Raw genomic sequence first — 15,854 nt, 5'->3', positions numbered from 1 at the left:
GTTTGTTTCGTTCGCTGCGCAAGCCCATTTCAGATCTGTTTCAAACCTATTTTGAACTCTGGACGTCTGGTTCTTTTCCTATTCTATTCAGCGTCCACGAACGATAATTAAAATGTATTTTATAATTACGTAAATTACATAAAATGTACGTGCTATGTAATAATACATCTTTTCAGGTAACAAAAGGGCATATCAGCTTACTTCACTATATTAATAAACAGCAGAAGACATAAAAAGGCAAGTTGTTTTGTTATCACAAATGCAAAGGAAGTCGGTCTGGCACTCACGAGTGGCTATTTTCCGCCTTTTTTTTTATCCAAGGTAAAACAGCATGTTCATTGTTACGGAAGGCAGACCAACTTACAACCGAATGAAGCCCGCGCTCCATAATCAAATGTATGGTGTCACATTTTGTTTAAAAAAAATACGGTAACTTCTATAATATTATTTCATTGGTACAGGGTGGCGCACGAAAAATCGGTCCCGAGTACTAGACTGCTCATTATCGCCCACCGATCGTCATTTATTGTTTCGAAGTTGTTGCTTGCATTAGCTTATTTGTTATTTCTTTACTGCCTAATATTACATGTTTATCTATTCTACTCGTAGCGGTCAACAAATCGTGCGTAATTGGCAAGCAGTCTGTTACTCGGGGCCGGTTTTTCGTGCGCCACCTTATATTATTCCACTGCAATCAGCCACATAACACAACAGTGGCTAAACGAGAGGTTTTGCAGAATCACGAATATTAGTTTACAAGTGTGTGAGAATTCTGTAATGAATAAAAACTCTGTACTCCAGAGGAGAGACAAGTGCCCCCTCTTGGCGCCTTCCATCTTCAGTCACCTATGCTACAAATTTTCAGTTTTTCATAAGAATCATATAGCCTACCATGCACATATGAACGGTGAACAACGAGTAAACATGAACGGTTTCCAAAAAAGTTTTTGGAAAATCCACCGGCAAAAGTCAGAAATTAAAATCAATTGTTTAAAAAAAGAGAGCACAAGAAAAGAACGTGCTTTGTCCACTTTGTGAAATCGAATTTCGTAGGTACTAATGGATAAAATCAATGAACACTAAAGTCATTTGTAAGGACATATTATATACGTTAAATTTAATATAAATTCATACCTTAAATGTTCAAATTGTAGTTTTATTGGAAAGTAATGACATGCGTTACAAGGAAAAAACGTGTTACTTGTATATAGCGGAAGAGCATATTTGCAAGTAAAAATGAATTTTCTGTTAAACGTTAGGTGTCAAGTATTTCGCAATGAATAACAATGTTTGAAACAATAAAGATACTTCTTGTTAAACAATTTTTCTTTGCCCTTTTAACAACATGTGTTAAATTGGTAATAAGAATAAAATATATCACTTAATGCCAGCACACACTTTTCAGCCAAGGCCTTAGTGTAAAAGGTTTGTGTAAAATACTCTAGCTTCTTGTTCACAATACTCTTTCAAAACCTGGAGGTCTTGATACTTTCGATATTGCCTGAGGACCTGCAAAGGCATTATTATTTTTATTATTAGCATTATACAAAATTATTTTAAAGTCATATTATATTTTTATATTTTACCACTGTACGCACAAGATGGGTATTCTCCAGACAGTTATTCTAGAAGTCGCTGTGAAGCTCTCACCACCAACAAAATCCAAGCTCTGTTTTAAGTTTCTCGATGTTGAATGAAACGGGTATGTTTTTTTGTGTTGACTATCTCTCTGACGGGCCTTGTTAGCTATGGGCATTTCCTGAAATATTTCTTCCCCATAAATGACACCTAGTTTTGTGTCCTATCTTGACTGACCACCACAACATCAAAAAGCCTAGGTTTAACATCAAGCCTTAACCATAAATTGCACCCAGTCCACTGGAATTTCTGCTACTGCTATTGCGTTAATCAGTCCCATATTCATATCACACTCCATAGAAGTGTGCCCTCTAAAAAGGAAAATTACTTTCAATGTCTCCAAAAGTTTCAATTCACTCAGAAAGTAATTAAGATACTTTATAACAGTGTAATTCTTGTTCTGGGCTCAGCACGAATCACAAAAAGCTTCAAATCATTTAACTTTCTTATCCAATAATTCTGTCTCAAAGTGATTTAAAAAGGAAGCAACTTCATTGGCCCCTTTTGCTTCCAATATCTTCATTTTATGTGTAAAACGATGAAGTTGCATTTGAAAGCTGGTGAATATTGAAAGAGTAAACAGACAACTTCCTTTTATAATAGACATCATAACATACTGAACTTATGTGTTCTGCCATTGCTGAAGCTTCTGGTGTAAGATCAATGTAAGTAAGACCTTGCTACTGTATCAATTTTCTCTAGTGTGAATGAAAGCTCTGACGCGCCCAGAAACATCCAAAATCTTGACTTCTTTCCTAATCAATGGGCTAAATGACGTTCTTGTATAAAATCTCACTGGACAGTCTATTTCATTGCTCATCATATGTATTAAACCTACTTACAAAACTACAAAATATTCTAAACCAGCATAGAAAAAACTGCAGAAAGCTAGATGCAAACTGGGGAAGGGTTGGGAGGGGGAGGACGCACAATTTTTTAGTTCCAAAAGGTTGCAGGATCACTTTTTTAAGTTTCCAAACATTAAAAATTGCTTCATTACTATATTTTCTTTGCTGAGACCAAACTGATTTGGTTCATTGCCTCTTCAACATTTATTCCTGTTGCTGGTATTCTGTAGATTGATATTGTTATAAAATTACAACTAAGAGATATCACATTCATTATAATAGTTCTCATATCCATCCACTGATACATTTATTACTAGTTGCTGATAATGCATTTTTCTGTATGTGATTGTACATGTCAGATTAATAAATTCTGGACATGAAATAAATTCCAGACATGATACCAAACAACCTAGGTTGGTTGGTTGGTTGGTTGGTTTGGGGAAGGAGACCAGACAGCGTGGTCATCGGTCTCATCGGATTAGGGAAGGAAGTCGGCCGTGCCCTTTCAGAGGAACCATTCCGGCATTTGCCTGGAGTGATTTAGGGAAATCACGGAAAACCTAAATCAGGATGGCCGGACGCGGGATTGAACCGTCGTCCTCCCGAATGCGAGTCCAGTGTCTAACCACTGCGCCACCTCGCTCGGTCCAAACAACCTAGCTCTGCTGGAACACTGTCTTACTTGTTTGAGTGGAAACCATTGAGTTGTATGCTAATCTCAGACCAGTTATTGGACCTAGTGTTTTTCCACATCACTCTCCTCATCTTCTATCATAATGCTGCAGTACAGATATTCTGGCCTGTAAAAATTTTCACTGTGTCTCGAAGATATATCAGCCTTTTCTTCTGCATTTAATAGAACTTCTCACCTGCACTAAATAAACTGTCATACTTCTATTTTTATTTCTTCAAAATTACACTTAATATCCCTACAAGCAATACAAATTTTACTCTGTATGGTTCAATTTCCATGCATGTTTTTTATGTTCATTCTGTTTTTTTCTACTTAATGAGGATATTACATCCCTGTTTTCTCTGTCATCAACAACATGCAATATTTCATGCTTCACCAATGGCAATCTGTGCCCCCTCTGCTGCAGGCTTCCTAAATTATTCCTGTCTGTATTATATTCTACTAGTCTACACCATTTTTATTGGGGCCTTTCTCTCAAAAAATCTGATGTACCTGACGATCAATGCTTCACCGAGTTTTGACTTCTCCGTATCCTACTTTTTTAATAAGTATTTCCCTTTAATTTATTATTCTGAGTTTCCTACTTCTGTTCATCACTAATATCGATTACAGTTCAAAGACTGGATGGCTTTGAATTTCAGTTCCTGAATCTTGTCTGATCATGACATAGCCCAGTTGTTATTTTATTCTCCTCGTCTGTTCGAAATGTACTTCTTCTCTTACTGCATAGCATAATGTGCACAACATGTAGTCTGAACAGATTGTAGATCCACAGAATTAATTTTTTCCAATTTTCTTTTCATTATCTGTATGCTTAGAAATTATAAATTTCTTTTGCATATAATGTGGCACTTCAGTCCCCTGGAATTATTATATTTTCACCTGCTTGAGTATATTGGATGTTCTGCATTCACCTTGTAATGTATAGTTTTATAGTTTCAGAATCTGATCCAGTCCCGGAAAGTATCCTGTCACAAGTGGGACACTTTTGTGGTTCTTCTGTGGGATTCTGAATGTGGCTGTCCAGCAGGGATACGACTTCCTCAAATCCTGCCCTGAAATGAGATCCATCCTTCATGAAATCCTCCCCACTCCACCAAGAGTGTCTTTCCGCCGTCCACCTAACCTTCGTAACCTCTTAGTTCATCCCTATGAAATCCCCAAACCACCTTCCCTACCCTCTGGCTCCTACCCTTGTAACCACCCCCGGTGTAAAACCTGTCCCATGCACCCTCCCACCACCACCTACTCCAGTCCTGTAACCCGGAAGGTGTACACAATCAAAGGCAGAGCCACGTGTGAAAGCACCCACGTGATCTACCAACTGACCTGCCTACACTGTGATGCATTCTATGTGGGAATGACCAGCAACAAACTGTCCATTCGCATGAATCGACACAGGCAGACAGTGTTTGTTGGTAATGAGGATCACCCTGCGGCTAAACATGCCTTGGTGCACGACCAGCACATCTTGGCGCAGTGTTACACCATCCGGGTTATCTGGATACTTCCTACTAACACCAACCTATCCGAACTCCGGAGATGGGAACTTGCTCTTCAATATATCCTCTCTTCCCGTTATCCACCAGGCCTCAATCTCCGCTAATTTCAAGTTGCCGCCACTCATACCTCACCTGTCATTCAACAACATCTTTGCCTCTGCACTTCTGCCTCAACTGACATCTCTGGCCAAACTCTTTGTCTTTAAATATGTCTGCTTGTGTCTGTATATGTGTGGATGGATATATGTGTGTGTGTGTGTGAGTGTATACCCGTCCTTTTTTCCCCTTAAGGTAAGTCTTTCCGTTCCCGGGACTGGAATGAATCCTTACCCTCTCCCTTAAAACCCACATCCTTTCGTCTTTCCCTCTCCTTCCCTCTTTCCTGATGAGGCAACAGTTTGTTGCGAAAGCTTGAATTTTGTGTGTATGTTTGTGTTCGTTTGTGTGTCTGTCGACCTGCCAGCACTTTCATTTGGTAAGTCACATCGTCTTTGTTTTTAGGTATATTTTTCCTTCGTGGAATGTTTCCTTCTATTATATATATATATATATATATATATATATATATATATATATATATATATATATATATATAGTTATGATAGAAGGAAACATTCCACGTAGGAAAAATATACCTAAAAACAAAGATGATGTGACCCACCAAACCAGCCTGCCAGCGCTTTCGTTTGGTGGGTCACATCATCTTTGTTTTTAGGTATATTTTTCCTACGTGGAATTCTATCATAACCATATATATATATATATATATATATATATATATATATATATATATCAAAAAAGAAAGATGATGAGACTTGCCCAATGGGGGCGCTGGCGGGTCGATAGACGCACGGACGGGCGCAGGCATGCACACGGGGTTCAGGCTTTCGCGGCCAACGGTTGCCTCGTCGGGGGGGGGATTTGGGTTTTGGGTTTTGGGGGAGAGGGTGAGCTTGTGTCTGTGTATATGCGGATGGGTATGTGTGTATGTGCGAGTGTATACCTGTCCTTTTTTCCTCCTAAGGTAAGTCTTTCCGCTCCCGGGATTGGAATGACTCCTTACCCTCTCCCTTAAAACCCAAATCCTTTCGTCTTTCCCTCTCCTTCCCTCTTTCCTGATGAGGCAACCGTTGGTTGCGAAAGCTTGAATTTTGTGTGTATGTTTGTGTTCGTTTGTGTGTCTGTCGACCTGCCAGCACTTTCATTTGGTAAGTCACATCATCTTTGTTTTTAGGTATATATATATATATATATAGAGAAAGATGATGAGACTTACCAAACAAAAGCGCTGGCAGGTCAATAGACACACAAACAAACACAAACATACACACAAAATTCAAGCTTTCGCAACCAACGGTTGTGTCATCAGGGAAGAGGGATGGAGAGGGAAAGATGAGAGGATTTGGGTTTTAAGGGAGAGGGTAAGGAGTCATTCCAATCCCGGGAGCGGAAAGACTTACCTTAGGGGGAAAAAAGACAGGTATACACTAGCACACACACACACATATCCATCCGCATGTACACAGACACAAGCAGACATTTGTAAAGGCAAAGAATTTGGGCAGAGATGTCAGTCGAGGCGGAAGTACAGAGGTAAAGATGTTGTTGAAAGACAGGTGAACTATGAGCGGCGGCAAATTGAAATTAGAAATTAGCGGAGATTGAGGCCTGGCGGATAGCGAGAAGAGAGGATATGCTGAAGGGCAAGTTCCCATCTCCGGAGATCTGACAGGTTGGTGTTAGTGGGAAGTATCCAAATAATCCGGACGGTGTAACACTGTGCCAAGATGTGCTGGCCATGCACCAAGGCATGTTTAGCCACAGGGTGATCCTCATTACCAACAAACACTGTCTGCCTGTGTCGATTCATGCGAATGGACAGTTTGTTGCTGGTCATTCAAACACAGAAGGCTTCACAGTGTAGGCAGGTCAGTTGGTAAATCACGTGGGTGCTTTCACACGTCGCTCTGCCTTTGATCGTGTACACCTTCCGGGTTAAAGGACTGGAGTAGGTGGTGGTGGGAGGGTGCATGGGACAGGTTTTACACCGGGGGCGGTTACAAGGGTAGGAGCCAGAGGGTAGGGAAGGTGGTTTGGGGATTTCATGGGGATGAACTAAGAGGTTACGAAGGTTAGGTGGACGGCAGAAAGACACTCTTGGTGGAGTGGGGAGGATTTCATGAAGGATGGATCTCATTTCAGGGCAGGATTTGAGGAAGTTGTATCCCTGCTGGAGAGCCACATTCAGAATCTGATCCAGTCCCGGAAAGTATCCTGTCACAAGTGGGGCACTTTTGTGGTTCTTCTGTGGGAGGTTCTGGGTTTGAGAGGATGAGGAAGTGGCTCTGGTTGTTTGCTTCTGTACCAGGTCAGGAGGGTAGTTGCGGGATGCAAAAGCTGTTTTCAGGTTGTTGGTGTAATGGTTCAAGGATTCCGGACTGGAGCAGATTCGTTTGCCACAAAGACCTAGGCTGTAGGGAAGGGACCGTTTGATGTGGAATGGGTGGCAGCTGTCGTAATGGAGTTACTGTTGCTTGTTGGTGGGTTTGATGTGGACGGACGTGTGAAGCTGGCCATTGGACAGGTGAAGGTCAACATCAAGGAAAGTGGCATGGGATTTGGAGTAGGACCAGGTGAATCTGATGGAACCAAAGGAGTTGAGGTTGGAGAGGAAATTCTGGAGTTCTTCTTCACTGTGAGTCCAGATCATGAAGATGTCATCAATAAATCTGTACCAAACTTTGGGTTGGCAGGCCTTGGTAACCAAGAAGGCTTCCTCTAAGCGACCCATGAATAGGTTGGCATATGAAGGGGCCATCCTGGTACCCATGGCTGTTCCCTTTAATTGTTGGTATGTCTGGTCTTCAAAAGTGAAGAAGTTGTGGGTCAGGATGAAGCTGGCTAAGGTAATGAGGAAAGAGGTTTTAGGTAGGGTGGCAGGTGATCGGCGTGAAAGGAAGTGCTCCATCGCAGCGAGGCCCTGGACGTGCAGGATATTTGTGTATAAGGAAGTGGCATCAATGGTTACAAGGATGGTTTCTGGGGGTAACGGATTGGGTAAGGATTCCAGGCGTTCGAGAAAGTGGTTGGTGTCTTTGATGAAGGATGGGAGACTGCATGTAATGGGTTGAAGGTGTTGATCTACGTAGGCAGAGATACGTTCTGTGGGGGCTTGGTAACCAGCTACAATGGGGCGGCCGGGATGATTGGGTTTGTGAATTTTAGGAAGAAGGTAGAATGTAGGGGTGCGGGGTGTCGGTGGGGTCAGGAGGTTGATGGAGTCAGGTGAAAGGTTTTGTAGGGGGCCTAAGGTTCTGAGGATTCCTTGAAGCTCTGCCTGGACATCAGGAATGGGATTACCTTGGCAAACTTTGTATGTGGTGTTGTCTGAAACACTTTGTATGTGGTGTTGTTTATATATATATATATATATAAATTTCCAGTGCCTCCAGTGTGACGTATACTTAAATATATATAAATTTTCAGTGCCTACAGTGTCACGTCTTTCAGTGCCACACAAATTTTTATTTTTAAAGGGGATCACGTAAGATTACTTCCATGGGTTCACCCCTCATATTGATTGTAGATTGATTGTAGATTGTATTTTATTGGTCCTGTTGTCTACATAGCAGTTTATGCATAAGACATTGGACAAGTCAAGTTATAAATATACAGGCTGAAAGTAATTTCAAGGCATACATATTTAAGCTTACAATAATACACTTTACACACAAGTATTTATATAACACATTTCATAAATTTAAATATTCTTCAATGGAATAAAAGCAGTGATGCTGTAAATATGACTTTAGAGATTTTCCAAATGTATTGACCTTAGTGATAGCTTTTATGTTTTCAGGAAGTTTGTTATAAAGCTTAACTCCCATGTGAAAAGTACCTTTTTGGCACAGTGCTGTGCTGATTTGAGTCATATGTAAGTTCCTGTTTTGTCTGGTAAAGTGCTCATGTATATCACAGTTTTTTTGTAGCCTCTGGTCCTTGCCTATTACATTTAATTTAAAGAACAAAAGGGTTTCCATAATGTATACACACGGTAATGGGGGAATACCAGATTTCTTAAACAGGGGTTTACAAGAGTCTCTAGGCTTGCACCCAAACAAGATTCTAATGGCCCTTTTTTGTAGTTTAAAAGTGCTATTAGCTATTTTAGAGTTTCCCCAGAAGGTGACCCCATATCTAAGACGAGAATGAAAGTACGCATGATATGCATTCAATACTGTTTTCTCACTACAGCATGATTTTAATGAACAAAGAAGATAACATGTTTTGCTCAGTTCCGCATTGAGACATTCAATATGCTTATTCCATCTGATGTTACTCTGCAGCCAAAGTCCTAAGAATTTGGTTTCAGTACTGTTACCAACTGGTTCGTCATTGATACAGACTGATGGGATAAACATGTCCTTGTTAGGAACATTGTGGAATTTTAGAGCAATGGTTTTCTTACTGTTTATTACAAGCTGATTACTCTGTGCCCAGCTGCTAAGTTGTTTCGTTACCGTGTTTACTGTCTGCTGTAACTGTTCATCGTCGTCTCCTTTTAGTAGAATCGTGGTGTCATCTGCAAATATGATTGATTTGTGTGCATCAATATTTAAGCTTAGATCATTTATGTACAGAAGAAACAGAAGGGGTCCCAATACGGATCCTTGGGGTACACCACATTTTATTTGTTTATAGTCAGATAAGTGATTAGATACAGTTTTTAGTTCAATATTTGTGTGCTTGACGCACACTGCCTGCATACGATTTGTCAGGAAGGAACTGATCCACTTGTTGGACAGACCTCGAATACCATATCTTTCTAGCTTTGATAGCAGAATTTTATGGTCCACCATGTCAAAAGCTTTTGACAAGTCAATAAAGACTCCTATTGTTTCCTGTTTTTTGTCCATCAGGTTTAGGATGGAATTGATGCACTCATAGACAGCAGTTGTCGTTGACCTCTTATTTCTGAATCCATGTTGTTCATTACATAGGATGCTGTTTTTATTTATAAATTTCATAAGTTTCTCATACATAACTTTTTCCAGTACTTTAGAGATGCAGGAGGAAATTGTGATGGGTCTGTAGTTATTTACATTGTCTTTATCCCCTTTTTTATATACAGGAATAACTTTTGATGTTTTTAACACAATCAGGGAAAGTGCCTGCCTGAAGTGAGCAGTCGCATAAATGTGTGAGTACTTCAATTAGGTTTGATGCGCTCTTCTTTAACATTGTTGCAGGTATACCATCAATACCTGCCGATTTGGAATTTTTTAGTCCTTTTATTGCTTTAGCTACTTCATCTTGTGAAACAGAACTGATGTACATTGATCCTCTACATGTACTTATTTTATATTCATTTGCCTGGATGCTCTTAAAGTTTGATTGTAACGTATTTTCAGCAACACCTGTGAAAAAGTTGTTAAATGTGTTAGCTACTTCTAAGGGGTTTGTTACTTTTTTATTTTTATGTGATAGTGTTATATTTTTCCAAGGTTGTCTGTATTCTCCACATTCTTTTTTTATAACACTCCACATAGCCTTTGATTTATTAGCTGAATTATAAATGATTTCATCATTATGCATTATTTTTGCTGCTTTTATTACTTTTCTTAATATTTTGGAGTATTTTTTATAGTATGCGCGTACTACAGGTGAGGAATTTTTTGAGTTACATATTTCATGAAGTAGTCTTTTCTTCTGGCATGAAACCCTTATTCCCTTTGTGATCCAGCTGTTTGTTCTAGAGTTTCCCTGTATGGTTAATGTTTTCAGTGGGAATGCAAGTTCAAAGAAATGGGTTAATGTATCAATGAAAGTGTCGAATTTTTCATTTATATTGTTCATTTTGTACACTCCTAGCCATTTTTCTTTCTGTAATAAGTTGTTGAAGTAGTTCACATTATGCTGATTATAGCTTCGATATGCTGTTCTAAAAGACATGTTGTTAATAATACTGCCTTGTACTTTTATGCTTAATATTTGAGCAAGATGATCACTAAAACCTGCATTGAAAATTTTTAGTGAGGTGTTGTGTAAACTCTTCTTTACTAGAAACTGATCAAGAGCTGTTTGACAAGTTTCTGATACTCAGGTAGCTGCTTTTACTTCAGCCTTTAAATTGTAGGACGTTGCAAGGTTCAAAATGGTCTCCCTATTTCCACTATTCGTGAGGAAGTCAATATTGAAGTCACCACAGATTATCAATTCACAATCCATTTTATTTACTTTATTTAGGAATGACTCCATTTTGTTTAAGAAAAGTTCAAAATTCCCGGACGGTGATCGGTAAACTGTAGCAATAACCAGGTTGAACTGAGTAATTTTTATAGCTGCAATTTCATAATCCTTTTCGACATTTGCCCTAGTTTGATGGTTGGAGGACATGTTCTGTCTTCTGTTTCTAAAACAAACCTTAGAATTAGTAATTATGAATGGTTACTTCATCTTAATTTTTGCTCTGTCATAGGCTCCTCAACCATTAGAACCATGGGAGGGCATAGTTAATGCAACAGAAGATGGATATGCTTGTCTGCAGCCAGTACCTAACTCAATCATCAGGCCCTCATCTGAAGATTGTTTATTCTTGAATGTCTACACAACTCAGGTATGATGTATTACATGATTATTCAACATGTTAGAAGTAAACATATTTTGAAAAAGTAGTGCATGGTACACCACAAATTAACATCATAAACCAAGATATTTTATTACTGTCGTAATGGAGAGTTCTGGATGTAATTAAATAATAAGACATTTTTTTAGAACATTCTCATGGAGAACAGTCATGTGGCATAAAGTACTTTAGAAATAGTCATAAACAGTCTTGACTGTGAAAACATTTATTTTGATGGTAATTGCATTGGATCAATTTTTCACCATCTTCAGACCCTCATACCATGATGGTAGACAGTGGTGATGAATGGAGCAGATGCTGTAACTCTGTGATCACTCATGGAGTTACAACACCCACTCCATTCACTGCCACACCTACTATCGTATTATGAGGATCTGAGGATGGTCAAAAACTGACACAAACTGGTTACCATCAAAATAAATGTTTTTGTGGTCAAGACTATTTATGTCCATTTTTAAAGTAGCTAAGTAATGATCAGGAAGACTGTACCCAGTAACCAAAAATTACTATTGACATGTAAAACTTTCTTTATTGGAGCAAGGAGAAGTTCAGTTAAACATAAACACCCTTACACTATGTGTTACTAGTGTATGGCATGATCAAGGCTGAGAATTATGGGAAGGCAAGATGTATGGAGGAAAGGTAGAATTCATAATGGATTTGATAAAGATTTGGGGACAGGGAGAGGAATGAGGCACTGTATAGAATACAGAATAAGGCCAAAAGCAAGTGAAGTCAGCAACTGTGTTTTCATAAGAAGTAAACATTGGCATAGAACAGATATGGACAGCAAGATGAAGAAAATAGAATAATCAAGATTAAATAAAATTAAGAATAGACTCGTAAGTACAGAAATAAATGTTGATCTGGGCCAGGAGAGTAGACATGGACATAGGGTGTATGAGAGGGACTAATAGACTGGTAATACAGAATGATGTGCTGGAGGGAAAATTCTCACTTGTATAGTTCTGTGAGGATGGTCTCCATCATCATCATCTTCTTTCTTTTTTTTTTCTCTTTCTTCCTCCTGTATTACCCCAGTATTTACTACACTGTCTGGCATGTTGAGACTTCTACTTCTTATTGATGGATTTCATGTTTTCATATTCTCCTTCGTTATCACAAAGCTTTTTGTCCAAGGTGAAAGTAAACCAATGTCTGTAAAGAATTTATCTGTTTTGTTGTATAGAGCAGTGTGTGATTTCAACCAGTTAACATCGAATTTTCTAGATTAACTGTTAGAGAGATCAGAGAAATGATTAAACCATTGAAAAGCAGAAATTCCTCTTGCTTTAGTGACGTATCAGCCAAAGTATTGAAATCAGATGCTAACTTTGAAGCACTAAACTTGACTGTACTTCGTAATCGATTGATGACTCAATATGCCTTTCATGAAAGACTGAAACATCCAGTTGTAATGAACAGTTATAAGAGTTGAGATCAGCAAGTGATCTCTAGCTATAGATTCATCTCCTTCTTCCCGCAACTTGAAGCTTTTTGAGAAAGTATATTAGAATAGAATATTGCCCCAGTTCTCTGACAAAACCTTTTAACAACTGCTCAGTTTGGTTTCTGTAACAGATTCTTTTCAGAGAAAGCAAAATATGATCTCACAATCTCAGTTCTGGTAAAACTGAATATGAACATTTACCCAGAATGAAATTTTCTCTCTGCAGCGGAGTGTGCACTGCCATGAAACTCATTGCCAGATTAAAACTCTGTGCCAGACCAAGACTCAGACTTGGGACCTTTGCGTCTGATGGGCAAGTGCTCCACCAACTGTGCTATGCAAATACAACTCATGACCCATCCTCACAGCTTTACTTCCCCTGGTACCTCGTCTCCTGACTCCTTGGAGACAAGGCACTGGTGGAAGTAAAGCAGTGAGGATGGACCATGAGTCGTGCTTGGGTAGCTCAGTTGGTAGAGCACTTGCCTGCAAAAGGTAAAGGTTTTGAGTTTGAATCTCAGTCTGGCACACAATTTTAAACTGCCAGGAAGATTCTACATTTACCCAGTTCGCATTTTATGTGACATTACCTTTGAAAATGTAGGTAACAAAATCTTTCAGGGAAAGCTGTCAAAGTGGAGGTATTGATGGTAATTGACAGGTTTGGACATACTGATGACAATTGATAGGTTTGATGTGAAGAGAGGCACTGATGTACCCATACTTTGGTGCAGGGGAAGGTCAACATGAAAGAAGGTGGCTTGTTGGATTAGGAGGATTAGGTAAAATGTATGGTAGAGAAGATGCTGACGTTCTGGGTGAATGTGGATAGTGTCCTCGCCCTTGGTTCATAACATGAAGATATCATCAGTGACTATGAACCAAGTGAGAGATAACGGATGTGACTGGTTTGGAAGGATTCCACTCGATGAATCATGAATAGATTGACATAGGATGTCCAGTGCTGCACCATGGATTTGTTTGTATGTGATACTTTTGCAGGCGAAGTAATTGTGGGTGAGGATATAGCTGATCATGGTGACCAGGAAGGAGACTTTAGGTTGAAAGGCAATCAGCTGTTGGGAAAGGTTTTGTTCAATAGCAGAAAAGCCATGGGCATTGGTGATGTTACCCTTTGGCCAGTGTTAGTTGACCCTTTGGATGGTGGCTGTTGAGAATTGCAGGATATCCACCTGCCTCCACATTAGGACTGACAAAAGGAGACGAAAGCTAAGTTTAATGTATTACTGCCCCCTTATCATATGCCTGGTACCATTACTTGGTTTTGTGCTTATATGAAGGCAATGGTGACACAGGCAGAAACATATGCAGCACTCACAGACATATGAATATCTTCCAACTAGTGCCTGCTTTCTTTGCTTCACACCACTAAAATGAGTCAACTTCTTGTCACCAAACTGTAGTGTAGAGGAAAGCAACATCAACAGTGATGAGCAGGGTACAGGGGGTAAAGAAACTGGTACTGTTGAGTGTTGTCAGAGGAAAAACCCATAATGTGCAGTTACAAACAAATAAAATGACTTACTGGTATGATAAATAAAGACTGATAATTTTTTTAGTTATCTAGACAGATAACAAATTGAGGTGCCACCAGCATATGGATAAGATGAAAGTAAGATAAAGTTCAGTATTCGGCCCTAGACGGACTATTCAGACCTGACCAACTGCCATGTCATCCTTCGCCAATGGCGTCACTGGATGCGGTATGGAGAGGCACGTAATCAGCACAGGACTCTCCCAGTCACTGTCAGGTTTCTTGACCTTTTAGCCATTACTAATCAGTCAAGTAGCTCCTCAGTTGACCTCACGAGGTTAAGTGCCTCCTCTACCAGTCCTCCCGCCTAGGAAAAATCCCTGGAAGTACTGGAAATTGAAACCCAGGTCCTCGACATGACAGTCACCCACACTGGCTGCTCAGCCATTGAGGCAGACAGCATATGATGGCTAAATTAATAAAAAAATCCAAGGTAGGTATGCTTTGCATTTAGAAATCTCTCTTATTATGTTGACCTGTGTGCATGATTGTTGCCATAAATTTCATTCAGTACTGTCCTAAGTCATAATCTTCTGTACTAAGGTAGCTAAGCACAAAAAAAGTATTTTGTACAGTAAGAAATTAACTACATCTACATATGCATCTATACTCTGCAAACCACTGTCAGGTGCATGGCAGAGGGTACATCCCATTGTACCAGTTATTATGGTTTCTTCCTGTTCCATTCAGTACAGAGTGTGGGAAGAATGATTGTTTGAATGCCTCTGAGTATGCAGTAATTATTCTAATCTTATCCTCACAATTCCTGTGTGAGCAATACATAGGGGGTTGTAGTATTCCCTAGAGTAATCATTTAAAGCTGGTACTTGAAACTTTGTCAATAGACTTTTTCGGGATAGTTTACGTCTGTCTTCAAGAGTTTGCCGTTTCAATTCCTTCAGTATCTCTGTGACTCTCTCCCATGGATTAAACAAACCTGTGACCTTTCATGCTGCTCTTCTCTGTATATGTTCAATATCCCCTGTTAGACCTATCTGGTACCTATCCCACTACAAAGTATTACACCCAGTGAGTCATTGATATTATAGTCATAGGATACAACTTTTTTGTTTTGTTTTGTGAAGTGCACAATTATACATTTCTGAACATTCAGAGCAAGTTGCCAGTCTCTCCACCCTACTGAAATCTTATCAAGATCTGATTGAATATTTATGCAGTTTCCCTCAGAAAGTATTTCATTATACATAACTACATCATCTGCAAAATGCCTGAGTTTACTATTAATATTATCTGCAAGGTCATTAATATACAACATGTACAGCAAGGGTTCCAACACACTTCCCTGGGGCACAAGCAAAGTTACTTCTACATCTGACAATGACTCTACATCCAAACTGTGTCCTCCCTACCGAAAAGTCCACAGTCCAGTCACAAATTTCACTTGATACCCCATATGATCATACTTTCAACAATAAGCATAGGTGCGGTACTGAGTCATTTCCTTTTCGGAAATCAAGAAACACTGTGTCTACCTAGTTGCCTTGATACAAAGCTTTCAGT

General features: G+C 39.4%; 1 protein-coding gene across 1 annotated transcript in view; it reads left to right on the top strand.

The window, feature by feature from the left end:
* The window catches only part of LOC126149349 (esterase E4-like), a 97,516-nt gene that overhangs the window by 31,503 nt on the left and 50,159 nt on the right, over positions 1 to 15,854 (top strand). The window contains exon 2 of the mRNA XM_049915809.1: positions 11,161 to 11,298. Within this exon, the coding sequence (XP_049771766.1) occupies positions 11,161 to 11,298 (138 nt within the window). The remainder of the gene's footprint in view (positions 1 to 11,160; positions 11,299 to 15,854) is intronic.

The sequence above is a fragment of the Schistocerca cancellata genome, chromosome 2 (assembly GCF_023864275.1).
Source record: "Schistocerca cancellata isolate TAMUIC-IGC-003103 chromosome 2, iqSchCanc2.1, whole genome shotgun sequence".
In the NCBI taxonomy this organism is placed as follows: domain Eukaryota; kingdom Metazoa; phylum Arthropoda; class Insecta; order Orthoptera; family Acrididae; genus Schistocerca; species Schistocerca cancellata.
Note: the sequence above shows the minus strand (reverse complement) of the source record. Positions and strands in the feature narration are given on the sequence as shown.